This window comes from Anopheles cruzii, chromosome 3, assembly GCF_943734635.1.
Source record: "Anopheles cruzii chromosome 3, idAnoCruzAS_RS32_06, whole genome shotgun sequence".
In the NCBI taxonomy this organism is placed as follows: domain Eukaryota; kingdom Metazoa; phylum Arthropoda; class Insecta; order Diptera; family Culicidae; genus Anopheles; species Anopheles cruzii.
The window spans coordinates 42,870,410-42,897,489 of record NC_069145.1 but is presented as its reverse complement, the minus strand read 5'-3'; the positions used below and the strand labels follow the sequence as shown (position 1 = coordinate 42,897,489).

At 48.5% G+C, this 27,080-nt stretch overlaps 1 protein-coding gene across 1 annotated transcript in view; it reads right to left on the bottom strand.

Moving 5' to 3' along the window:
• The window catches only part of LOC128274598 (uncharacterized), an 84,234-nt gene that overhangs the window by 40,008 nt on the left and 17,146 nt on the right, over positions 1-27,080 (bottom strand). Inside the window, exons 3-10 of the mRNA XM_053012836.1 lie at positions 16,979-17,198; positions 16,758-16,897; positions 16,556-16,683; positions 14,535-14,964; positions 14,338-14,465; positions 14,044-14,259; positions 13,806-13,956; positions 13,658-13,733 (exon numbers count right to left, since the gene is read on the bottom strand). Coding sequence (XP_052868796.1) covers positions 13,658-13,733; positions 13,806-13,956; positions 14,044-14,259; positions 14,338-14,465; positions 14,535-14,964; positions 16,556-16,683; positions 16,758-16,897; positions 16,979-17,198 — 1,489 coding nt within the window. The remainder of the gene's footprint in view (positions 1-13,657; positions 13,734-13,805; positions 13,957-14,043; positions 14,260-14,337; positions 14,466-14,534; positions 14,965-16,555; positions 16,684-16,757; positions 16,898-16,978; positions 17,199-27,080) is intronic.

The window sequence follows — 27,080 nt, the reverse complement described above, 5'->3', positions numbered from 1 at the left end:
TCGCTGCCCTTCTGCGCCACCACACACCAAACAATTAACCTGGACCGTTTTCGGTTTTCTTGCCGCTCAAACTTGCGAGCCGCCAGCAGAATGTGACTCTCGGGACCAATTGCTTCCCCATTGCGGGACCAAGGAAACTTTGGCGAACCGAATAAACAAGAAGAAAAAACCGGACAAAAACCATTATGCTCTACACCCGGCGGGGGCCCGGGAGGAGTGTGTGCTGCCCGAACGAAGTGCAGTGTTCGTCGTGGCAAACATTTATAGTTCACTCGGCTTGGCTCGGCCCCGAGCCAAAACTTTCCACCATTTTCCACCGGAACTGGAACTGGCCGGAACGGTAAGTGACGGCACTTACACACGGTGTAAATCGGAGAAAAAATGCCGACGCGCAGCAGAAAGATAACTCAAGAGGGAACCGAACCGAGGCGGACAATGTTTCAATTTACTCAAGAACACCACATAATGTACTGCGCTGCGCTTTTTTCCTATTTTGGCTGCCGTTCAGCAGCTTGCGGAAAAATTCTTCTCGCCAATAACACTGTGCGTGTGTGTGTGTGTGGCTGAGCGAAGTTTGTCTTGCCGCCGTCTGCTGCTCCGCGAGGGATCCATTACCTTCCTATGTCGTCGCCGTCGTCGTCGGTTGGTGCCGCGGCAAGATATGGCGCTAGTTACACGTGCCCGCCCATCCGTCCACCCGAGAATCGACTGACGCAAGAAGCGGAAAAATTGCCCACAAACTACCTCGTCGAAAGCTAGCGTCGTGTCCTTAAAATGGATTCGAGCAAATTTGTTACATCGCCACCTTCTTCCGGCAGTGTGTGGTGGACCATTCTCGACTCGAGATAGCTCACGCTCTTTTTTTCTTCTTGTTGCCATCTCTGCCAAAACGACGTTCACAAGTTTTCACTTCACACACACACAAATGGGCCACGTGGCCACGTGAATCAAGATAAGGAATTAAGAAGGATCTCGCCCGTGCGGGAACACGAAGGTGAAAAATCAATTTCGACAAGAACGACCACCACGCGCCCCGAACGATGGGATCTCGGAACGATAGAAAGGGCAGGAAAAAAATGTGGATTACCAAAAGAAACTACTCCTCCCGAGAGAGAGAGAGAAAGGCAAGGACGAGTCGCAGCAAGTAGAGCACGAACACCCTCGGCATACTCGGCAAAAGGACCGTCGATTGATCACTTTTCGTGTATCGGTACAAGATGTTGTTTCTGTGCCCAACAATTGTCCCCGTCCTCTCGACAGAAGGTTCCGTTCCCTGGCCGATAACGGGGACAAAGACAGCAAAAGCTGGCTGACCAAACTATCCTCGTGTCCACAGCATCATCATCATCATCATCGTCACCATCGACTCCTGATCCACTCCAGAAGCCCCCCCGATATCGATGACCCGCGCCACAAGGAAGAAGGGAGCCGTCCGGAAAACAGCGCGAGGGAGAGGAAATGCCATTGCGCCTCCTAATTGAATTGACGACGATTGTTTCCCGTTGGCGGTGGTGGTCCGCTCGGGGGCGGGGAGGCTAAGCTTGTCCGTCCGGTGGCTGGCTACTTAGTGTTGGGTCGTTGGTTGGTCTTTGAGCTTATCACCTTAAGCCTCCGGACGAGGCTCCCTCCAACTCTGCAACTCTTTCTCGCTCCGGAGTCCCACAGCACAGCACAGCATATGCTCAAGAGGTATGTGGTGGTGGTGTTGGGACCACCTCCACCCGCGGCGCAGCTCATGGTGCTGGTGTTTGCAGAAGGATAAAGTAGCACCAAACATGCCCGATAACGAAACGACACGGTTGTGAGTAGGTGGAGACCCGAGTAGATTGCTGCCGCTCATGTGGGACGAGACACACGGCCAGTGGACGACCGACGAGCAGCAGCAGCCAAGCCATCGCCATCGAATGGCCGGAGGTGGAACAAAAGAAGGATCTTCCGTCGAAGAAGCGACATAATAGCAGCCCTCGAACGCCCGGACACGGAAGAGCTCTAGCTCTTCGCTTGAGTGTGAGCGAAGCGGAAGGCGGTACACGACCGTGCCCATTGGGTGAATCCAGAAGTTGCTCAAGATGAGATTAAAGGACAAACTTGGTAGGACTTCAGGAATGACGTTGCCCAGACTTCAATGAAGTTATCTGAGCTTAGAACTTCGCTCAGGTGTCAACGTTCAGTACTTCAGAATCAACATCAACAAATCTGGAATCATTGATGAATTAGAATTTTATCTGATAGTTGGATTCGATATGCAGGACAAATACTGATTTTTGTCGTCCACTAAGGAACAACTTAGACTACTTTTGGGCATCATTTAGCCATTTAGACAAGTCATTTAGCTGATCTGAACACCGGACTCAGTTGAGTTGTAGTTGGAATCACCTCAGGGTATGAGTTACCTCTCTGGCTCCATGGAGTCAAGACGGTTTCAATGGAGACCACATAAAATTATGTTCCAAAAGCGGGGTCACTCATGTTCGTCTCGATAAAGTAATGTTAGCTCTAGACACTGACGCTCTCGAGAAGCTCCAGTTAAGCCCTTTGGTCTTGGGAGTAACATCAGAGTTGTAGTTTTCCAGAACATTCCACAAAATACTTAGCGTCTTAGAGTCCTTCGATCGACCAAGTTGTCGATGGACCAGAGGCCAGGCGAATCGGCTGGCAAATCTTTCGGACCAACCTAGTGCACGCGCCCTGAAATGAGCAGTGGACAATGGGCGGTGGCGGTGTGGCCACAGATGGCGATGTCGGAATGTTGCACTGCCGTGTGGCCAGAGCGTGAACAACGTGGCGCCGACCCTTCACATCGCACGTTTAGTCTTTCACTTGATTGGAGGAACATACGCCCACACACAGAGGCATTTTGCCAGTTTCTTCCCCGTTCGAAGAAGGTCGACTTGGCCGTCCGTCGGTTGGTTGGGGTGTCCTTGCTCTCGCTCTCGCTCTCTCTTTCCCTGTGTGGTCAAATTGAGTTAAATGTTTCAGTTCATAAGCCAGTCGCATTATGTCGGATCAAATCAAGCGCAAATGACTCTCCAAACTCTCTCTCTCTCTCTCTCTCTCTCTTTCTCACACCATCGTGTTCTCGCTCGCACTTTCTGTGGGCCGCGCGCCTATTGGCACTCTCTACTCTATTTAATCCAGGTTTTCGATCAATACTTTCCACCGCACGTGGCGCAGAGCATGGTATCCTTTTACGGTAGGTCCACACGGATTGGGTGGGAACTGATTGGATCGATGAGTGTCCGTGTGTGTGTGCGTGTGCGTGAGGGTGAGCATCCGCTTTCCTTGCTCGTGTTGTATTTCAAAAGATAAGCTATAAAGCCATCACCTCTGCACATCACGACACACTTTATCGTATATCTGGGGTCGCCTCGCGTATGAGTGTCGGGTCACCGCCGGGTCTCCTCTTCCTCCTCCTCCTCAACAATGCGGACCGTCGGCAGGACCTCTCTCTGCCGACGGTCCGCATTTGCAGAGACACCCGACGGGCGGGCGTCCGGGACACATTTCAGCAAATTGACTACATACCGTTTTGCACATCGGGCCCCAACATCGGTCGGGTTGTTGCCGGTGGCCGATTGGAAAACAAATTGCCAACGGCCACAGCAGCAGCAGCAGCCACGGCAAATATGATTATTCATGCAGATCGACAATCTGCCATGGAAAAGCAATCAATTTTAAGAGCGTTTTTATGCGGGCGGAACCGGGCCAGCGCGGCCTGCTGCTGCTACCAACGTTCCTTCCTCCCGGTGGTGGGCCGCTTGTTGGTCAGGGGGCGTAAAAAAACGGCCGGAGGTGGCGCGGATAAACAAGATGTTATGGTAATAGGAATTTGCATGGTCAATCGGGGATTTCGGAATGTATCACACAAAATTTGCGCAAAGCATTTTGACGAGCGCCGGGGAGACCCGGAGGGTGCGTCGATGCCAGAGCGGAACTCTGCGGAATGTTTATGTATCGAATCATTGCACTCGACTTCCGGCCGGCCCGAATAGGCCCGCGGCGGCAGCACTTCATAGGCCCCGCTTGGTGATGGCTTGTGTTCTAAATCAGATCTCTTTCGAAAGTCGCACAATTATCAGGAGTTGGCGTTTTAACTTCTTCATACTGACAACGATGCCCAGTGCCCAAAGATACGGATGCCCTTTGAAGGCTGAAAATAAGTTATTGGCTTCTTTCTTTTTTCCCACACGAGCCATGGCGTTGTAGTTTTCATTTATTCTTTTTATGTCGGCCCCACCTTGAGCTAACAATTCGAACGTCCTCACGGAACGGTCATGATCCTGACGGGATGCTGGTTCATATCAGACAACGTCGGTCATTGATCGGTTTTTTTTTGGTCCTTCAGCAACTCTATCCGTCCATCATCGGCATCGGCATCCACCAAGATACCTATATCACGATGCAGCATCAAGTGTAGTGGATATCGAACGGCATTTCCAATCAACAACCGCGGACGTGTTGCTGATGCGTACTGCGTTAATTGATAATCCGCGACTCCGTGCAAAAAGCAACATACGTATTTTTCTTAAACACTTGACTATTGGCAGTTTGCATTGAAAGGCCCCGTTTTGTACAGAGAAGCGAGTCCACAAGTCCGAGAGTCCAGTCTACTGAACTTGATGAAACTTTGACGCACTTTACCGCTGACTGGCGTTATTGTTTTCATAGTTCTTTTTTGTGTTTTCTAAAAATAAACCTTATGCTTCATTGGGTAAATTGGGTAAATATTTATAGAAAAGCTAAGGAATCATGGTACCGATGTAGCACTCGTCTCTGCAAGCCGTTCCAGCGTTCTGACGATCACCATGACAACGTGAGCGATCCGCGGCACACCGTGGTACGCTCGGAAAACCAAATTGGCCACACAAAAACTGCCCTCGCTGGGGTGTTCTGGCTCCTGGTGAAAAATCGTGGCAAGATGACGTGAACCCAACCTACAAAGGACGCCTTTCAGCGAAAACTACAGTCCGAATCGAAAAGTCTCTAGCATCCCTGCCCTCCCGAGGGGTTCCACAGCAATTATTTATATATCAACAAAACGCAACGCCATGGCGACAGAATGCTGGAATATGCACGAAATCCATCATTCCCCAACAAAAAAAGAGACAGAATACGTATACGTTGATGCAGTTGGTCTCGCCTCGCTGTCGGCTGGAACCTTCCAGTTTTTGAGGATTGAACAGTGACAACCACGGGATCTTGCTTCACACGGCAGCAGCACGGGCTTAAAAATAACTCACCCCGGACATATACTCGGGACGGACGGTGGCGCAAATCCGCGCGACCTTTGGCGGATGCAGCAGAATGCAAATGAAACGACTAAATCTCATTTCAGTGCACCGGCCGGGCTGGGGCCACTCGAGTCCCGATGGTCATCATGGGCTACCAACACCCCCCAAACACCAAAGCCCGCTCGGGTCCATCGCTAAAACGGGCTCACTAACGAACTTGCCGACGCGAACGCGGCGTTGTCGCTAGGCAACCGTAAGCTCCGTGCGGAGTGGACCATCATATCCAGTCACTTTTGCCCTGCTGCAGGATCAGCAGTAGCGCATCCTGGCGAAAAAAAGGTGACGGGCGACGACCACGGGTACCTGGCGTCGTGGAGACAGACAGAGCAACAAGGAATGAGAAGCACACCGTTTGAAGATCGACTACACCGTTGTGCTCCTGTCTGGTTTGCAAATACATGACAGACGTCAGACAAAGCTTGAGTTTGATCATACGCAAAACAAAAAAAATGACAACCGCGTTTACTGACCCTAATCCGGACGCCGGAAGATCTCAAGCATAATGTACCAGCCAGCGAAAGCACTGTGCAATATTTCTGCCGATGCACTCCCGGTACTCCACGCAAGTGATTTTCTCAGGACGATTTTTAACGCAAACATCCCACCGCACGGGCTCGGCAGCAAGAGCAATGGGAATCGCGAGGTGAAGCTAAAGTGGTTTCCACATCGAACACGTGTAGCAGGGCCACGTCGTAACCACCTTGTCATCCCACCATCGAAGAACGAAAAGAGTACAGGAGCAGAGTATGAGCACCGGAAAATGGATCAAAATGCAACAGGGGATTCGGGGGAAGAATGTTTCGCGGAAAACTCGCTCATCGCTGACTGAAGTGGGACACGTGCACCACGCGCGGAAAAGCGCGAACAGCAAGGAGAAAATCGATTTCCCAATCGATCGCACGGCGCAAAAATCGTGCATCATCTCTTGCCGGAAGTTGCATCCCGAAGCAAGTGCCAAAAAAATGCCAGCCAAAAAGGGGGTGGCGCGTAAGGCCGCAAGACCGACACGCGAGATCCCGTGTAATGATGAGCACCGGGAGCCGGCGCTTTTGCTCGCCATTTCCGCGAAACCACTTCCGTTAGTTAAGCAAAAGGGCTTTGGCTTTTTTTTTTGCGACACATCAAACGTTTCCACGCGGCTGATATTGGGGAAACGGGCCATGTCGTTGTCAGGGGGCAGAGCGTAAAGTAAAGAGCGGAGGGTTTGTCGCAAACATTGTCCGCCGTTCGCTTTTGATGGTTGAAATGTGTGGACGGCACACAACACACTTGCTGATATCGCTTTTCCAAAGTCACGCCTGGTGCACAACAGGTAAAACCCGGATCACGGATCACCACCACACGGGAGTTGGTTACCTCTTGGAGCTGAGTAACAAGATTCTTTTACTGATTTATTTCTGTGCTTTGAGATGGGTTTCTGTTCATTGTATCTGAGGTGTTTTAAATAATTGTCTCACTCATTCTGTGCGTATTAAGTTTTCAATATCTTATTTGGTCAAAGTTGCAACGTGGTCGGTGATATCTGATGAAGACATCTTCCCGACAAAGAAGTTTTGAAGGAACAAGGTTTTAGCACAATATTTTGGATCTGCGGCTTTAATATTTAAACCTCTGGATTGAGAAAGAACAATTTGGATAACACATTGCAGACTGTAAAATTTATTGTTACAATTCTTAGTAAAATCAAAGAGCAGCCATTTTGTGCAAATTCATTTCAAACCATTCGTGCAGAGAAACTGCGGTGGCACCGGGCACACCTTCTACCAGGCGTGTAAGCAGATGATTACACCTATGTCGGGGGCTGACTGTAAACACACGAAATGATGTTAAACATCATCTCGCAACCGAGCCGCCTACATTCAACACCTTCCCCCACCTGCTGTTCTATTATGCAGCGGAACTATTAGCATGGTGACGATGGTGCTGCTGCTGCTGCTGGACGATTTGAAAACTTTTCACCCCTCCGTCACGGGGAGAGCGGCGAGCGAGCTACACCTTCGTACCCAGTGGAACATTTTTGAAGTTCCACAACTAATACGGGGCGGCGGCGGCGCTCCACAGCTAGCTGCCGCCGCCGCCGACTTCTTGCAAGTGTTTTTTGACGCTTGAAGGAATGTGCCTAGAGGAAGGTGTACCGCACTATGTGCAACCATTGCCAGCCAGCCACAACCGTAACACCCGCACTCGGCACAGGAATTTGGACATAGTTTAGTTTCATTGCTAAGGACTTTTTTCTCTCCCTTTCTCTCTGCCATAACCAGGCGACAGCGTAGGAATTTCAACAAACGCTAAAAGGACCTCCATTATCACATACCGAAGTGCGAGAAGCGCTCGGTAGTCGGTGGTCAGAGAGATCTTTCGCGTGGCATTCTGAGGGTCACAAAATGAAGGAGTTGCTGAACGGAAAAAAGGAGCGTTTTGGCACTGCGTGGTTTAACGTGCGACGTGCCAAACGGTGCCCCATTACATTGCCAATCGTCGTGGAATACGTTGAATGTCGCTTATCTCAACAGAAGTAAATTGAACAATTGATAGCTCGAGTGGCTTAGGAAACGAAACGAATATATTTATAACGTGTGTAAAATAATATTTTAGTCTATTAAGTGTTTTCTCCAATACCTTAATCCTCGTGGACCAACATCGTTGACAGGTTGATTAGGTCCCAAATACAAGTAGGTAGCCTGTCCGGAGCGAATAGATGATGTTTACTAGGCCCGGGAACTTTCAATCCACCTAGTACAGCGCAGCCCAGAGTCCCCGCTCAAACCCAACGGCAACATTCAAATTGGGGCACGGAATCACGGCATTAGTCAATACGTGTGGTTCAATCTTAATCTCGAATAAATTTCAAGCTCGTAACTCGCTGAGCGGATGATGCCGTAATCAAATAGTCCAACGCAGATCGGATTTAACGCTTCCGATTTCGGGGTTCGCTCGCATTACACTAGGGGTGGAATGAAGAAGGCGTTCGCGGCATTCACGGACGGTTGTTGTATCGCTAATAAGTGAAAAACACTCGGCAACCCCCGGCAACCAACTTTCGGGGCAAATGGCGGCGGCTCGCGGTGCTGATTCATTTGATTGTACGTCGTTAACGCCGGTGTCCTTACGACGTGGCACGAATCCGAAGGGAGGTGGCTGTGGTGCGTTGCTTTGCACCATTCCGGGATGATCCTTCTCACCCTCGAAATGTGGGAATGTTGTTGCTCGCCCCTTGCGGTGCTCTCGGTTGGCAGTAGCGAACGCATAAATCCAATCCCTGGCCTCGCCCTTTAAGGGAGTAGTGAAGTATTTTGATAAAATCGACGTTAATGCGAAACCCCCACAACACCACACGCTCGCTGTGTAATCAAATCCAATAAAATACACCAAAGCGCTCATAATCACTTGGCCCTTCTGTGTCGTAGTGGTTCCCTCGGGGCGAGGACGGAATCCGTCGTGGCCGGAAGATTGAGATACAATCCGCAAAACGTACAATCGTATGAACCGATCCCACAGTGCGCCGAAGGCCGACGCGTCATTTCCACTCCAAGTGGGAAAATGAAAGAGGATCCGAAATGGGTAACGTCGGCCAAAGGATACACAGGGCCTTCCGCTCCGCGCATTTCATTAGCTAGGCACGGGTGCGCGCGTGTGTTGATGTTAGTGCCAAACTTTTGAGCTCGGCGGTCCCGCCGCGTATAGAGTGGCAAAAATCAATGTTAATTTCATTGCCACCGGTCGTCGTCGACGGCAACATCGGTTTCCAGTTCCAGCCACAGCCTGTTTGGCAGCCGCCGCCGCCCCGGGCACAAGACTAATGGTCAGTTCTCACACGACGCCCTCTGCTAATCTATTCGAAACTAGTGCTTAACGCGGGGAAAAAACCGGATTTTTATAGGACGACATTGGCAGTGATTAACGCGAAATCGTGCAAAAAAGCATTGACTCACGGATGACGGATCAGTTGCTTACTAATCGGCGGCACACCACAGCAACAAAACGTAGAACCAGAATGGAGTGGTCTGGTCTGCGCCATTGGTTTATGTACGCCGAGAACCGCAATTTGAATCCTGGCGATGGCACTACGAAGTTTGATAATGATTTTCAAATTGAAATACCGCCGCTTTGAACGTCATTATAAAGAAAAAGAGATCAAAAGGAGTACCTATACTGATTGGCGGCTGATAGAGGGAGCTGCTTTACTCTGGATCCCTGTGCTGGCTTTATCCTCTTATACATTTACTCTCAAAATATAAGGTTGGCTAAAAAGTAATCCATTTTTGGGATGAGAAATGGGATAAATACGACAATACTGTCTGAAAATGAGTGTGATGAAGCAGCATAACCAAGACTCACGGACAGTAATGTTCTACTGGGTATCTGGTGCGACTTGAAAGGAATCGTTTATTGTGAGTTGCTTTCTTGTGGCCAAACACTAAATTCAGATGTCTACTGTCATGAACTGTACTGTTCGAAACTCGCGAGTGGTCAGAAACTACCAGGATCGGCCAACAGAAGAGGTTGGGAAGTTTTAATGCATCCACGGTATACTCCTGAAGTTGCCCCAAACGGTTGACACCTTTTTCGCGCATAAAAAATTTCCTGACTGATGAAAAACTGGGACCAATAAGGGTTGTGAACATGGATTGGTCGAGTTTTTCGCCAATAACGACTAAGCCTTCTATAAGAGATGCATCGTGTCGTGAATTTTTATAAAGGCAACAAATTTTCCAACAAAATTGTGCATATTTGACGCAAATCGGACAATTGAAAGTATCTTAAATAAAGTTTTGTAACTCACCCAAAAATAATGGTTTACTTTTTAGCCAACCTTATATAAACAAGGGATTTGAGTAACCTTGTGTGACATTTTGTATAAGAAATCCCCCGAAGAGTAAGAGAAAAGCCTTCCCGAAAGCGGCACCACCTTCGCATTCGACGATCTAACGAATTCAGCCATTCTCTCAAATCCTGCGTCACACCCGGCGGTACTGAAGCATTTCAGGACTCGGTTCCTTTAACAAAGTTATGGCCGTGAATCGCGTGCCTAGGAGTTTTCTTTGAGCCCGCAGCCGCGAAACACATCACGAAGGTAAATTTAACTTAACTTTCGTCCACAACCAAACCAACACCACCGACAGCTGTCCGTTTTACCGTACCTAACAACTTCCTGGCCCCTGTGGCTAAGCTCTCGTCGGTTGGCTGCCATATTTTTGTTTAAACGATCCTGTTTTCCCACCCACGCGCGTTGGAGTGTCGATTTTGTCGGGCTTAAACGAAGGCAATAGATAACGCACACACACAAACACACACACATCAAGATTTTACCAACAGACAACGGGCGTTACAAGGTGTATGAAAAAGGAACAGGGACGCGGGGCGGCCCATCCCTCGTCGCCTTAGTCGTTGGTCTTTTCATGCGAACGTACAACTTCATTTCCCTCGGCTCGGTGATTTCGGAACTACACACAGAAGTGACTGCCACGGAACGGAACCACAGCCCGTACCGGAAAAAGGACATTCAAAAGGACGCCACGCGGCGGCAGCCACTTGTGCTAAATACCTACTCTCTCACTCGCTCTCTCTCTCTCTTATTCTCTCTTTCCCTCTCTCCCTCCCTGTGCTGTTGTTGTTGAAGGGGAATTTATTGGTCACGAGTAATATACCGAAAGAAGCTCAAGCGAAACCCCTCGTAACTAACTTCTTCCATCGCCGTTGCCGCTTCGTTGGCGGTTACCAAAAGCAACAAATTATTCACTAAACATCCCCCGCGCGTGAATATTACCTTTTTAACACATTCTCGGCTCGTGCCGTTGGCCCATCGCCAGGACTGCGTCGTGCGTCGTGTGTGTGTGTGTGGAATGAAATATTTATACTTTCCCTATGGCCACACGACGACGACGACGGCGGCGGCACATCAAAAGAAAACGGTCCAACGGTCGGTGGTCCTGCGCAGCCACCCACACACCGTGTCCCGCTGAGAATGGTACATCGTTTCGAGAAGCTTACAAAAAAAGAACCCAATTTCTTCAATCGCATAATGCGATTACTATCAAGTCCCGCTGCCAGCGGCAACCGCTCGGCAAGCGATCTGCTCGCCGCCAACGCACGTCAACGCACACATAAATCGACGTCCCATTACGGTATTTGTCAAATGCGGACGGCCGCCCCCCCTAAACACAATTTGCTACCAAATCAATCTGCCAAATCGCGCCACCTTTTCTCGTCACACTCTGGGGAGCAAGCTCTGGGCGCGACCTGGGACGGCCATAAATAGGGAGACAGCAAGCCCAAGCATATTTCCCAGTTCCCGTTAGCATGAAGAAAAGCTCGAGCAGCCTTCGCGGAACACGGAAAATCTCAGCGACCGCCAGCCCCGCCGTTTCACAACACGTCTCGAGAGGTGTGAAACACGTCTCGAGAGGTGTTAACGAACGTTTTGCGATGAATTATAAACTTTTCGTTTGCGCCCGCCCGTTCCGGAACCGGTGTGGGGACCACACCGAAGAGCGCGCGCGCGCGCAGGGCACAGGAATAACATCGCAATCTACACAAATTAGTTGATGTTTTCCATTCTGAGAAAACGCTCCAGTAATCGATCCTTCAGCCAGTTGGTTCCGCACTGCCACGGGCGGGCTGGCGGACAGGCAGACGAGTGGAGGGGAGTAGGGTCCTCCAAACTACAGCCGACCGCACGGCATCAGGCAACATAAGGTTGGAAATCCGAAAAGTTATACGCCTGGTAAGCTGCTCACACTGTCTCGCTTCCGGTCCGGTGCTCGCCATCCCCCAATTGCTGTCCTGGTGTTGGTGGTCGTGTGTATGTGTGAAGGTAGCACGACGCCACGCTACGTATGTGTGTGTGTGTGTATTGGCGCATTGTTTGTTTAACTCAAGAAAACCATGAAACGATAGCACCCCGACGAGATGCCTCACGCACCAACACACACACGCAAACACCAATGGAGCGTTGCAGGTATTCGAGCGCATTTCACAGGATATAAGGATACTAGCGCGCGAGCCCTTTCCCCTCACTAGTGGCCCCCCCGGCGTCCGGCGAACCGGAACCACCCGGAGCGAGCGCTTCCGCCGCGTAGGAGAAAATGCGCTAAAGCTGCCCGTTTATCCGATTTCGTGTTGTGGTTTTTCTTGCCAATTTATGGTAATTTGTACCCTCTTTGCTGAGTAATTTGCGCAGACTCTCGCCGACGAAGCGTGCGGCACGCAGGGTGGGCGGTAAACACTTTTCGAACACAGGCTCGGCTCGACGAGGGCGAGTCGGTGGCACATCGGTCACCACCCGCTACCCTTCTTTCCCTTCTCTGGCTCTGAAATACAACGCGGAGCGGAGCAGAAAGGTGTAATAAAACTTGTAGACACACATGCGCATTTCGAAGGTGTCCTTCGAAGGCACCCGAAATCTGCTACACACCGAAACCGAAGGATACATACTCGAATGGCACAGTCACGCGAGAGAAAGAGAGTCCGAGCGAGCGAACGAAATCCGAGCGGAACGGGGCACGGATTGTGGACGAAAACAAACAATACGCTTTCCGGCGGCGACGGCGGCGGGACACGCTAACGCGCACGCTTGCACTTCAAGCGACAACCGCAACAACGACCCGAACGACACGGCGCGGATCCTCCGGTTCGGGACTTGACACGCGATTTATGTACTGCTGCTGTGGGGCTACCGATGATGCCGGTGCAGAAGACGTGAACCGAGAATCCGGCCGGATCAACGGTGGTGTTCGTGAAGGACAGCAGCAGTGTTGCGTGTGTTCCTTGCGCAAAAACGTTGGGGGAGGGGGGCGATGGCAAACGGAACCGGATACAGGCGTTCGGAGCGGTAGTGGCAACTGTGGCGCCCTCTAGCGAATTCAACCGATCCATCCGAGACACGAACCGCAAGGATGACCGCATTTCGTTCAAAAACATTGCATGATGGCGACGGATTGAACGCAACACCGGAATGTTCGCAATTGTCCGCGGACTTTTGGCGAGCTTTGAGTAGAATACCGTGGCAGATAATTTTAATTTTTCATTCAAATCTACGTCACTGATTTAGTGAATTGTTTCGCGAGAATAAACCGAGATGGTTTCGCTGTGAAAGCTTCATCGAAAAACAATCAATCAGAAAGAATATTACTGTTTCTTAGGCAGGAACGACAATCGTGTGATGAAAGCATTAAAAGGTTGGGAAAGTATCTGCTGATATGTTTATAATCAAGAGAAGTGATTTAAATACAGCGCTGTAGAAACATTAGTTTCGTGCCGATTAAACTGGCAATCAATCGTTCAAAACACTTTACAAAATTTAAACTAAAAAATAATCGATTCACATCTCTTAATCAATTCAATGCTAGGGTGCTGTGGTTACTTACATGCATCCCGCTTATCGTTGGCGACCTTCGGTGAACAATTCTTTTTATTTGGTATCGTACGCATCCCACCTTGAGACTGAAATGGTAACAGTGTGTCACGTGTGAACTTGCGAACACCCTTAACATTGCATTGCCGCTGAATACCTACATTTTTGATTGCCTTGTCCGATCGCTCACCGCTCGGCAGCCTTGCGATGGACACCTCCGGACTGTCTTCCGGCGGCGGCGGCTGGGCTACCCAGTTGTACTCGCGCTTCTCGATTGCCACCCCGAACCGATCGTATTCGGCCGACTGTTGCCTGTTGTTGCAACCAAAAAACCGGATCATTACTAATGGTTACAAAGTCCTAAAAGTTTCTCGAAATCAGGGAAACGGATGCGCTTACCTGAGGCTTTCGTAACAATCGAGGCACACAACCGCATAGTCACCGTTCTCGAGCAGTATTCCGTCGCACTTCCGGTTCGCGACGAACGGATACTCGCGAATCGGTAGCGCCCGAACCCGTTTGCGATACGTCGTGATACCACACAGGTGGCAGCAGTAGTCGTGAAAATTGTAGTCACGCTCGCTCGGTGGAGGGATATTATTCTGCGCCTCGTACCTGAAAGGTCATAGAAAGACATAAGCATAAGACGCCCCTGATTTGGGTGCACACTACACACACATGTGTTACACTTACTTGCGCCATTGATTCAGCAGCGAGTGATAGCAGAATGTACAAACAAGCGCCGAACTGTCGCCTCGTAGCTGTTCTGCGTTTGGAGGGGATTTATGCTTCAACAGGAAGGGAAAGTAAGGCCGAGAACCCTGAGAAGAAAAAAACGAACAATTGAATTCCGACATATTTGAGGTGACCGCAAGGGTACCGCAATTTACCTCCTTGTTGGCGTAGAGTAATCGGGCGAAGCTCAACTCCGAGTGCAGGCCGCAGATGAAACAGTACACCGAGGTACTCGGCGCGGAGGAAGCCGGCGTCGACGGTGGTGTGCTGCCGACGCTAGACTGAGCCCGCACGACCATGCCGCCACCGCTACCGCTGCCCGCACCGCTCGGCGATATCGAGGCCGAGTTCGGCGTTGGCGAAGGGATCACGTACTTCCGGTGCTCGAGCGGTACGCGCTGGGCGTCCATCGACTCCCACTGGACGGTTAGCTTGTGGACGCAGTTCTTGCACGCCAGCACGCGGCTCTGGTCGGTGCTGCCTTTGAGGCAGGGGAAATGCATTGCATGCGAATTCATATGCTCGGCACTGGTGGACAGATACTCCATCGAGAGGGCAGGAAACGTATTCTTACAAATCGAACATCTGCAAAACAAAACAAACGGCGTTAACAGGAGAAAAAAACACCCGAAATTTGTCCAATATCAACAGTCACAACAACTGACCAATAAAAGATGAGCACAATCACTCTTTCGGCGAATCAATAGTCGCTAATCATCACCCTAAGCCCTTTGCCGATCGGCCACGCTCAACGCTAATCATCTCCCAGACTACCGGAACACCGATTCATTGCTCTCTGTAGAGCCGCTTTTAGTGCCGACTGTATCAATTTCTCCGGGCAGCATCTTCTCATCGTTAAGGAAAGAGAATTCACTTCGCCCTATTAGCACCCGTTCGCTAATGCTGATAATTGGCGAGATTTCAGATTTCAGCGCGGAGCACGTGGGCAAAGTTAGAACAACAAAACAACAACGCGTCGCGCCCATGTGTGCGCGTGTGTTGCGGGGTCTACACAGGTGCTTTCGGTGATAATTCACAAGTACGTTACCTACTCGTTATCAGATCACACCATCGTCATCAGAAAGACCAGAGTGAACCACATTTTCGGTCGGGTTATCGAATCGGGATTAACAAACACTCACATTCCGCCGCGCCATATATCTCTCTCGCAAGCCGCACACTTATCACCGAACGTTCACCGTGGCCCAATGATTCTCCTTTTTTCGCCCTCCGTCCGCCATATTTCTCACGTTCAAAGTGTTGCACAAGCAGCTGTGGAACGTTTTGATGGCGCGAGAAATTATCGCGATAGCAAGCAAAGACGCCAACCTATAAAGAGCTACGGCGTCGTGTTCACATCGGCTGCGCCCCTCCGTGTCCGCCCCGCACGCGGTGAAACGGAGCTGACGGAGCTGTCCATCGCCGCCGCAGCACGATGTTTACAGTTTGGATTTCCCACCCTGCGCGCCGACGCGAGGTACACATGCGGAACCATTTAGCGGAAACTCACGGAATCTCAATTTGGAGATTTGCACAGAAAACATACACGCACACACTCTAGCCGTTGACCGGTGTTGATAAGGCAACGGAGCGACGGAAAACACGGGTGAGATGTGCGATGCGATTAGCTCAAATGCGATAACGTTCGAGTTCCCTGTGTCCAGGTAGGGGGTTTTAGAGGCGAAACCGTGAAACAAAGTTGGTGACCGATAAGGATGGCCAACACACGGTTGAGTGGCGCTGAGCTAAGCTGTCAGAAAGGTGGACTTATGTCCTTGAGTCCCCGCCATTAAAAGAAATTGACAAACGCTTCGGTGTGGTGCGGAGACTTCCTAACAAAAGCTGCCGAGTAATCCGATCACTTTCTCGCTGTCTGTCGCCCGATTCGCAATACACGGTGGTTTTCAGTGTGTTATCGCCATGCCTACTGTGGTTTGTAGCAACGTTCATCAAAGCTTCCGTGGCCTACCTGCTCACAATTTTCTCAGTAACTAAATTTTCCGGACGTGGACAGTGATCATAATCCTTATCATGCTATGGCCCTGCTACATCAGTGCGCAATGCAGCGTCACTTTGCCCTGCTTCTTATCAACTAAACGCACTAATGTCGCACATGAGACATCCTCTGCACAGCCTTGCTCTGGTGACAGGGTGAGAAGGACTCTGTGATACTTACTGATGACCATGGCCATTTTCGACCGGCCCCTGAGCGTGAGGTGGTGTATTTGGTCGTGAATCTCTTCGGAAGCCCTTCTGGTCCCGCAGCGGCGGTCCTCCAGACAGGGCGGAGGCAAATTCATAAGGCTAAAACAAGAACAAACATAGTTAGCTTCTGTATCGCACACCTTGGCGTGTAACAATAACCTAGGTCAGCCTACCTTAAATCGAACAACCTCATTTATCACACTAGACGTCATTTTCGTTGGCGACGGATAACGTTCTTCCACATTGCTGATCGTGCCACCTTCCGCTCGGTGGGCATTTTTCTTATTGCACGTGGAACATATTTGCACCATTCCTGGGGAGAGAAAAGCACACTGTTTAGTGAGGTGGTTCGTTCGGGTGTTTCTCCCCTAGAGCCTAGAGAGAGCTCACTTACCTTGTGGACTTATTGGACTAGCATTGGTCGGTGCTTTCAGGGCTTTAATGAACGGAAAGTACGGTTCCCGCTCGGCGTTCGGGCAACAGTACACTAAGCGTAGCTGCGAGGACGGCGTGTCGGCCCCACACGTGTAGCACACGAACGTCGCCGACCGTTCCTGAGTGTTTTGGCGTTTGCGAATCTGGTACTTGCGCTGAGCCTCCGGCGTTGAACGAATCTGGTGGCGAAAAGAGAGCGTAAAATATTTATTTATTAGTGCGCACGTACAAAAAAAATATGAAAAATTATTTGGGGAATCGAACATCGAAACCATAGTTCCGTTCGCGGGTTGTTGGCATACTGTGGACTAACATACCACGGAATTGGGCTGAATTTTCAAAACACGGACTATTGAAAAAAGAACCCCAAAACATTATCAAATTGATACGATCGACGGACACACGCGTTGTGAGCCACTACGAGTTTCTGGGATCGACAGTATAAAAACCATCGGCCCAATCTAATCTATTTCGACGATGACTGTGGTCCGATACCAACGATACTGCCGCTCTGTGAAACTGTATGCCCACCTAATCCTTGCATTTTCAACGATCGCAACACGAAAACACGAAAAATCCGGTAAAACCGTTGGACGACCGATAGACGCGACCCAGGATGACATGCGAGGTGTCTCACACCTCAAGTCTGTGTTTTTCGATAATGGAGCTTGATTTACAATTTAATTACCTCCAATCAAGGCCGTCCGAAAAATCGAAAACGGCAAACTGAAGGCCACAAAAACCACGTCAGCATTGCCATTGCAGCAGCAGCAATCTGGCCCACCAAAAGGCGGTACCGGAAATACAATTGGGACCAGATGAAGCTTATTGAGTTTTGTTGCCAGAGATCCTCGGGAGCTACCTTTTTTCGCCCGCTTTTTTGATTATATTTGCTATGGGGAACGAATTTGATACGCACGAGAAATGAACAGTGACCACAGCAAAGGGCAACGCTGTTGCTGGATTTTCAAAAAGCAATATAAATTGTTCCATTTGTTCCACTACCCAATAATGCTACAGAATTACACTCGTTTTCCTTTTCGGACTAAAACAAATATGAATCGACGAAACAATGTTGTGCCGCACAACGCACTGCAAAAGGTACGTGAAAAGTAAAGGCAATGAATGAATGAGTGGGAAATCCCCAGTAAACCCTACTCGTTGGTTAATCATACAATTGCTCCAGAACCCTTGTCACCTTATCGTGATTGTAAAACGTAATAAATTAACTTCTCGACGTTGGTCGCTCCGGAACGGGTTTTGATAACACGTGCTAAACAATGCTGTGTTTTATTTCTTTCTAGAGAATTTTGATTGCATTAGCGGCAAAAAATCGGAGAAAATGGACACTTACACCACCTCTAACCAATAAAACGGTATCAACCTTGCAAACTGCTCGTACCATTATCGCCATTGGCGAATTGCCAAGCTATCGAAACCCGATCGACGATTGCAACAACGGCGCACCCGCTAATGCATAACGAAATACTATTAACAACCAGGAAAAACGGAACGACGAGAAAATCTGAGAGATCCCCGCATTACCTGGGCAGGGGGGGCGCGGTTCCATTAAAGCACGCCCGGATCCCGGAGAAACGCTACGTTCCGGTTCACCGGACACCGTTCTCCAGCACGTCTCTGTCGATGGATGTTGTTACGCTGGACCGCACTTTTGGCGAACAAAAAACGGGTGAACGGTAAATATTTCCCGGATTGGGTTTTGCCGGAGAACCGTCGGCGAGAGAACGGAAAGTGTGGGTTGCGCAATTCATTATAAATCATCAACAAAAACGACAGAGCGCGCCGGAAAGGAGACAAGCATCGCACCTCTGGTGGATGGCAGAAAGAATAAAAGGTGAAACTTCCATTCGTGAAAGTGTTTTGCATTACTGCTTTCCACCTGTTACATGCTACACAGCCCAAGGAGGGTTTGTTTTGGCGGCGAAGCGAGGATTGCGATTGCAAAACGGTGGCGCAGCACGTGGGCCCCTGTAAGGTCGTCAATTATTCCGACGCAAAAAGGGACAGAGATTAAACAAACCTAGGGTTTAGGTAATATTTGCGCCTAGTTAAATCTAGAATCTAGAAATACTTTAACAAGCCATCTGTTTGTTGATTTGATAGCATAACCCATGTCATGATAGCATGACAGTAATTATTAGATTTCCCTTCTTGGATTTTTAGAGAATCTATACCAAAAGGTAATTAGATTACATGCATTATATTAATTTAAAGAAAGAATAAAATCATAAACTTAAATTATTTTCTATTCATTCCATACTATAGCCCAAGAAAAGCGATCTTATGAATTCGTTGGGAGCAGCTGGGATTTGTCCACTACAAACTATTTGACGAGCCCCACACGATCAAGGCACACATACACACGGAACAAAAGCATATGAAAACCAGCAAAAACTGCGAAAAAAAAATTGCAAAACATAAATGTACACTTCACGTTTCACTATCTCCCTTCAATTTTTATACTAAAATTCGGTAGTATACTTAGTCCTGTCACGATCGCCATGTAGTAGAACTATAGACTAACGGTCTATCGTCGGTTCTTATTTTGAATTTCCGGCTATATACGTAGGGTTTTAAATAGTTAATGGCGGGTGGTCGTTTCCATCCTTAATTTGTTACAATACTACCCCGCGTGCCATGTCTCAAGCGTCCGTTGTTACTATGAACTGCTTCTCAAAATCCGAATATTTCGATATAGTTGGAGACATCAAATTCTGCCTCAGGGTATCAAATGCTTCCTGGCACTCAGGTGTCCAATCGAACTTAACTTTGTTCCTTGTTAAGTGGTTTGGGGAACAAACCACTAACTAAACTAATACAAATAATTCATTATATTAGATGTATTACACAACAATTAAGAAATGGCAATTTTTCGAATAGATTAGAGTCCGATATCTGAAAATGTGGAACGCCGTCATGTAACAAACATTCTAGAAAGGATTTAACAGAAAACAACAGCATCCAATATCAAGAGCCATGAAGAGAGCCGTATCAAAAACTGGAGGAAACGTATTCTGCGTCGGCTTAAAGCAGCAATGTACCAACCACCGCTACTGCTGCGCTAGACACGACCAAACTGAAATATCTTCGCAGCCAAAAATGCATAGCGGAATTTTCCATTTTACTCGCGCGCTTCGGGTTGGTTTACCATCTGGTTAGAAGCTGCACGTCGTGAAATACCGTGCATTTCCTTCCTTCGAGAGAGAGAGAGCGCACGGCGTGAATCGCGGCACATTCGATGAATTCGTGCCGTTCGTTGACAGAAGGCCTAAGTGGACCGTGAGCGGCCAGAGCTTGGAGCGCGGATGGTGAGATTTTCCTGTGCCCCGCGCGAGCGAAAGTAAACATTCTTACGCAAATACCTCTTCCGAAGTGGAATGACGCGGAATGGACATCGATAGCCCTCCTCTCATCACCCCGCATCGGGTGGCCGCCACTCACCGACGGACCACAAACCAGAATGGAGCGGTTGGGTCGGGCGTGAAGAGCGAACAAAGTTCTACTCCATCACCTCCCAGTGCCACTACCGCTTCTCCGCGTGCGCCATTCTCCCCCGTCATGGTGAATCAACTATAGCTCCCTCCCCGTCAAACCAACCAAAACCGGTACGATCCACCAACAAGAAATCGGTGGTCACTCTAGCCAACAACGAGCTAGTCACCTTAACCTAGCAGCAGCAGGCGTCCGGCGCTTAGTTGGCACCGTTCGGTTTCTAATCTACTTTTGACTCAAAAAAGTAGAAGACCCAGCGGTGCGGTGCCGCCGCAGCTGGAATCAATTTGGTTCTCGCTTCGACACCGAGAGCCAACTCCTCGCGGCCGTCGATGGGTAAACGAGTTTCGTGCGCCGTGTCGCGTGAGCCAAGGAGCAGCGCGATCTCTGGGGAGGGTGCAAAATTAGAACAGAATCGCGCATGAGATCACGAAAGCGACATTTGCAATCCACAACGCGCCAACCAGCCGGCCGGCCAGTGCAATTTATGCGTTCTGCGCAACGAAGATTAAGCAGCGGCTAGTTGAGCTGCTAGGCTGATCAACGTTTGGAGCCCTGGTATTACCGAACGATACCGGCTTGGGCATGGATATTAATAATTGATCAGTACTATGGTTTTGGGATTTTTCCATTGTTCCGTTGCAACAATTACAACTATTACAATGTTTCAAATCATAAGGCTGGATCTTTACACTTTTCCAATATATCCTCTCTGTCAACTCATGTGTCAAACTTTTAGTTGAATGTCTGCCATTTTTTACTTGCGGGTACATAAATTAGCATAACAGCCGCTTCTGGGCCACTGAAAATCCTTAATCGATTGAAAAGAGACCGTTACACCCAGAAAAGATGCGCATTATGGGCTGGCGGAGTTATAGGACCATATTTTTTCGAAAACGACGAAGAGAGGACCACTACCATCAATTAAGGGCGATATCGCTAAATGATTAATACATGTTTTCGCCTGCAATTGAAAATATGGACTTAGGTGAGTGCAGCAAGACGGGGTAACGACCCACACAACATGAGCGGTTTACGATCTAATGCCCGAGAACTTTGATGGACGTACAATTTCGTGCTCACACAAGATCATACGATTTGACGCCTTTGGATTTTTTCTTGTGGAGCTCCACAAAAGATCGTGTTTGTGCTGACAAGCCTGCAATTTAGGAGCATTTGAAAAATAACATTTACCAAGTTATTACCAAAACTTTATTTTTCATATGTTTTTTTAAGTTCTTTTTTGATGCTTGGAAATAAATAACCTTCTACATCACGTATGCATCAGTGCCCGATATAACGTTTTATCTTTTACGTATAGCAAGACCACATTAAAATGTTGAATCAACGCACGGAACAGATATGTAGTTCTTGAACTTCTGGTTCAGTGCAGTATACAGTACAAACTGTTTGTATCGTACTTCAATTATCGCTCGTTAATCTACAATTTTTGCCCCACGCAATCAAACATCCGTTTCATAGAAACAATGGGGTAAATAGGATATTTTCGCTGTCGGTAAAAAGTATGACTGTCGAAGATCATTTTTCAACGACAATTAAAATGCCGATTTCTGAACCATATTGGAACACCAAACTACTCCACAACTCGACCCGAGAGTTCGAACCAGAACAAACGCCCTTCACCGGCGATTGTTCATCAAGCAGACGACCAATTCATCATCACATATCGATGAAGTAACCCGCCGTTAATGTAGCTCGATGGGAACTCGATGTATTTAGAAACCCCCTTTCCCTAGTATCAGTTTGAACTAGCTCGAACCGGCTGCTCGAATCTTGATACTGGCTTGAGGTGCCTCCCCCCAAAAAAAAAACCGGCAGAAATATTGTCTTGTCATCGTTTTGGGGTGGTCTGCGCGACCGTCTACTTCTGAGAGGGGCTCAGACGCGGCTTACACATTTATGGCGGGCGAACCCGTCCGTTGCTGATGGGGTTTTGTTGCTCCGAACAACGCCGAGTTGAACCAGGGATTAAGCGCCGACGCGGTCCAACGTGGTGGTGGGCGAGAGACAACAACAACGGCAGGCAGGAAGTGTGCAAACGCCCGGGGGGTGTCGAATGGCTGCTAACAAGAAGCAACACAGAACGGTACACAAACCGTAGATACTGTAGATAAGACATACCCCCCTATCAATGATAAAACCGGACGCAGCTGGAGTGGACCGATTCATCATCGCCACTAGGCAAAAGCGCCCCCTAGTGGCAGTAACAAGAGTTACGAGAAGGAGTTTTTTTCTCGGAATCTTTTCGAGCAATCCTTCAGTGATAAACGGCAGCAAAATCGCTCACCGTTTAACCCTTCGATAGGTACACTGCACAGTTCGGTGAAATCGATCGGGAGCGAGTGTTTGTCAGATTACGTGGCCCGGGTGTCGATAAGGGAGAGCGCAGCACACACCACCGTCAACGTTAATGCGTTATCACTTCATCGGCATCGTCGGCGGCGTTGGTCAGCGCGGATGCCGATGCGAAGCGCAATACGAAGCGATACTTTTACGACATTATCAACGCACGGTTAAAATACGGCCGTCAATCATTAATACTGAAGCGGAAAAAAAGAAAAGAAGACATAAAATCGCCACAAGGTCCGACCTTTATCGTTAATTCACACGCACCGAAACCAGGCCCTGCCATCAACATTTCATTCATGCCGACCGAGAACTGAGGAGGAGGAACTCGGTGGAGAGCATAATAGGCCTTGCGTTCCTATTAAATGGCACACATCGGTCTCCTTCGAGGGTCCTCCTCTCCAACAGCCAGAGTGGTTTAAATCTTTGATTAATTGCTAATTGAGCTGATTGACGTGTGCTGAAATCGTAAAGCATAAGAAGAACCGCGACGCGGTCCGATGTCGTGGGGGGGCCACACACCTTCGCGCAAGATTCAGTCAGGTGCCGGCGGCGTTGGGAAGTTACGGCCGAAACATGATCCTACAGTGAGCAGTGAGAAAAGACTTTCCGTTCCTCCGGTGAATGACGTGAACAGTATGGAACGGCAACCAGTGTCAAAATCTACTCAGCAGAACAAAGGTACGTTCCAATAATACAATTTCGAATAAACGCAACAAAATGACTACGAGGTGCGATCAAAAAGTTTTGCGAAATTGGAATTTCCGCAGGTTACGTACATCCGATTTTCTTATGGTGTTAGGTTGTAACACATATCGTGAATCGTTGCGGTGAAAAGTTAGGCCATGTTGAGTAATCGGTCAATTTTTGACAACTGTTTTACTGTGCATGTGTCTTGGATCATCGGCGAGTTTTGTCTACGGCGAGTGTCCAAAAAATGGATGGCATAGAATCTTTATCAAATTTTGTGTTAAAAACGAAATTAAGAGCTCGGACGCAATTGAAATGTTAACTGTGGCTTATGGTGAAGCTTTCAAGACCAAAAGCATTGCTTATCGGTGGTTCAAAATTTTTCCAGAGGACCGAGAAGATGTGAACGACGAAGAGCCAAGTTTGGTCGAATGTGAGCAGTTTCGCTTACAGTTTTCTTCGATTGCAGTGTCGTGGTGCATCATGAATTGTTGCCAAAGGATAAAAGGGTCAATAAAGAATATTTTCTGCAAGTTATGAGCTATTCGCCCGAAGCAATCCGTCACAAATGACCGTTTTTTGGGGGAAACCCAAAATTAACGATTTAGGCGATAAAGACGGCATCGCCGTTGACCTAAATCTTGTCCAAGCAAAACAGTTGTCAAAAATCGACCGATTACTCAAAATGGCCGAACATTTCACTATAAGTCACCCACATGTGTAGCAACCTAACGTCACAAATCGAAAATCGAATGTACGTAGCCCGCGGAAATCCCAATTTCGCAAAACTTTTTGACCGCCTCTCGTATTGCTAAAATGAGCAATGATCGTAAATGCGTCAAACATAGGAGAGAATTCGATACGCCACGGTGCTCATATGAAAAATGTTTTTAAAAAAATATTTGAAGGACATTTAATGGCTTCGTAGCAGAATAAACTACAGTATCTTCTTTTCGTTTATTCTTAAAGATTTCCTCAAAACTGTGGGCGGATTGGATTATTATAACAAATGACAGATTCGGGGACTAATTTTCCTGCTCCAATTACCTCAGAATAAATAGATCAACAAATGCCTGCCTGTACATCATCGGACCGGATGGATGCTAGTCGACCCTTGGAACGAGTGAAACCCGTTAACAAAAATCCTTCTTCGACATAAATATGACACCCTCCAAGGACGCTCTCTGGCTGATTCGAGCCGAGAGAGCACAGTGCAGGAAAAAGATTTAAAAACTCATCAACCCGCCCGGCTCGATGACACATGGGACCGGGGACCCCGAAGCGAACGGTGAAGAAATTAACGAACGCGCGCGAGCTCACATTTAACCGCGTTTAAACTCACCAATCTAGTTAATTCCCCTTCGGCTGCCGAGCGGCGGCTACTCCCGGAAAGTCGTCGCGTTCATAAATAATGTAAACTTTAATGCTCAATCAACTCTCAACCTCGTCGCCGTCGCCGCTGCCGCCGCCGGTTCCGCTCCTGCCGAGAAGTGTCTTCGTAAATTCAAACAAGCGCACGGAGCGCGCGACCACAACTGCTGCTGCCGCGCCGCCAGACGCTGTACGCTTTCTGTCTTTGTCTTTCTGTCGCTCCCCCTCTTACTCCACTCGAGCTCTTGGCTGGGCCGGGGGGAATGACGAGGAGGCGACGGCCCGCCGAGGGTCCGACCTCGTCCGCGGCAGACGCAAAGGCGGACGTAACACACGGTTAGCTAAAAATAGCGGCCCTCGCTTCGCCCTTACTCTCACTCTTTTTCGTCCTCTCTCGCTCTCCCACGAAGGACCATCGTTGGGGGGCGGCCATGGGGCAAGTCTGAAGTCTGTGGAGCCAACCCACGGCGCAAGAGACAGACGACATTTACACGCCACCGTCCGCCAAACGTAGAGCGCCGCGAAAAAGAAACAAAAAAGATCGGCGAAAGGGGACGCTGGTGGGGCCGGGAGTGGAGACGCTGGGCACGGAATTGTTGCAAACTCACCTTTTTCCCCCCATCCGATCTCTCCACCAAGCAACACCCGACCTAACCACGGTTCGCAAATTGCCACCGCCAGCGTCGTTTGGTGGCCGCGAGAGCCGCTCGGTCGGTGGGGATGGGTTGTGTTGGCAACGGGCGCAATAAAACCTCCCTGCGACGTCCGGGCAAACCGTGAGGGAGTTGCCGATGGACGGAACCACCCCGCGGGGTTTGTGCACAATTCAATGTGTAACTTTTATCTGGTGGAGGGCCAGGCCAGGCCAGATGGCGGTCGGGAGCGTCGGGTGTCGGGTGGAGGAGGTCAGGACCTCGGGTCAGGTCGGGTGACGGTGCGCGTTTGATTGCTACAAACCCTGAAGGTGGCACACACCTTCCCCTAAACCCGGTGCGCTTCGGTCTCACGAAAAGTGACAACATCAATATCGCGGGGCGGTGCTCTACCTGTTTCTTCCGCGACCCGGAGACAGCAACCGCCGTAATTGGCGGACATTAATTTTATCATAAGTTTACGTTCTTTATCATTTCCAAAGGATTTTTGGTCAATTTTTCTTTTCAATTAATTACATTTTCTATTCTTCCATTAGTTCTATTATTTTCACCACAGGATAATAAGCTTCCGGGACCTAACTGGTGCTATTCAAAGCAAACAAAATGAATATATTCATACAAAAAAATCATATAAAAGTATTTATTTATTGATGATTTTAATAAACTATACAAAAATAAGACGCAATGAAAACTTAAAAAGAATTTAACTTTGTTAAATAACTTAAGTGAAGCTATTCAAAATCGATTCCACAAAACGAAATATTATTTTACAATCTGATAGACAAACATTATCACATTCAGTGGTCTACCAGGCTGGTCAATAAGTTTTGAGCTGCGATGAGAAAAGCACATTTTTATGTCACTTTGACACTTCATTACACTTGATCCAATGAGATTCCAATTTATGAATTCCATCTCTGAAATGATAATCTGGAAGTGCTGCAAAATATGCTTCCACAGGTCTGGAAACAGATGGAAGTCGCTAGGGGCCAAATTTGGTGGATACGCTGGATGCTCCAACAATTCGAACGTTAATTTATGTCCTGATGAAAAAGGATATTTGTGCAAACCGAATCTTTTTCACGATCACGGTTACAATAATATTGAGAATTTATTCTTTAACCAGTTTGCATGTAATCAATCAAATTTGCTGCGCTCCACGTTGGGAGCATAGTGTTGTTAAATCCACAAACAAAATAATCCACCGTGTAATCCACAAACAAAATACCTTTCGCAACCCAAAAAGCTGATGCTAACACCTTCTTGGCCGATTTCTGGGCATAACCTCGTTTCGAAGCCGACCTCGTTGTTTTTAGACGTCCATGACGTGGATCGTCTTCAAGCCTTGTACGACCATGTTTAAATTCAGCAACGCACCTTTTTACTGTATCAATTGAAGGCGAACAGTCCTTATATACTTTCAATATTCGTTCATAAATTTCCTTTGCTTTTAAACCTTTCAAAAAT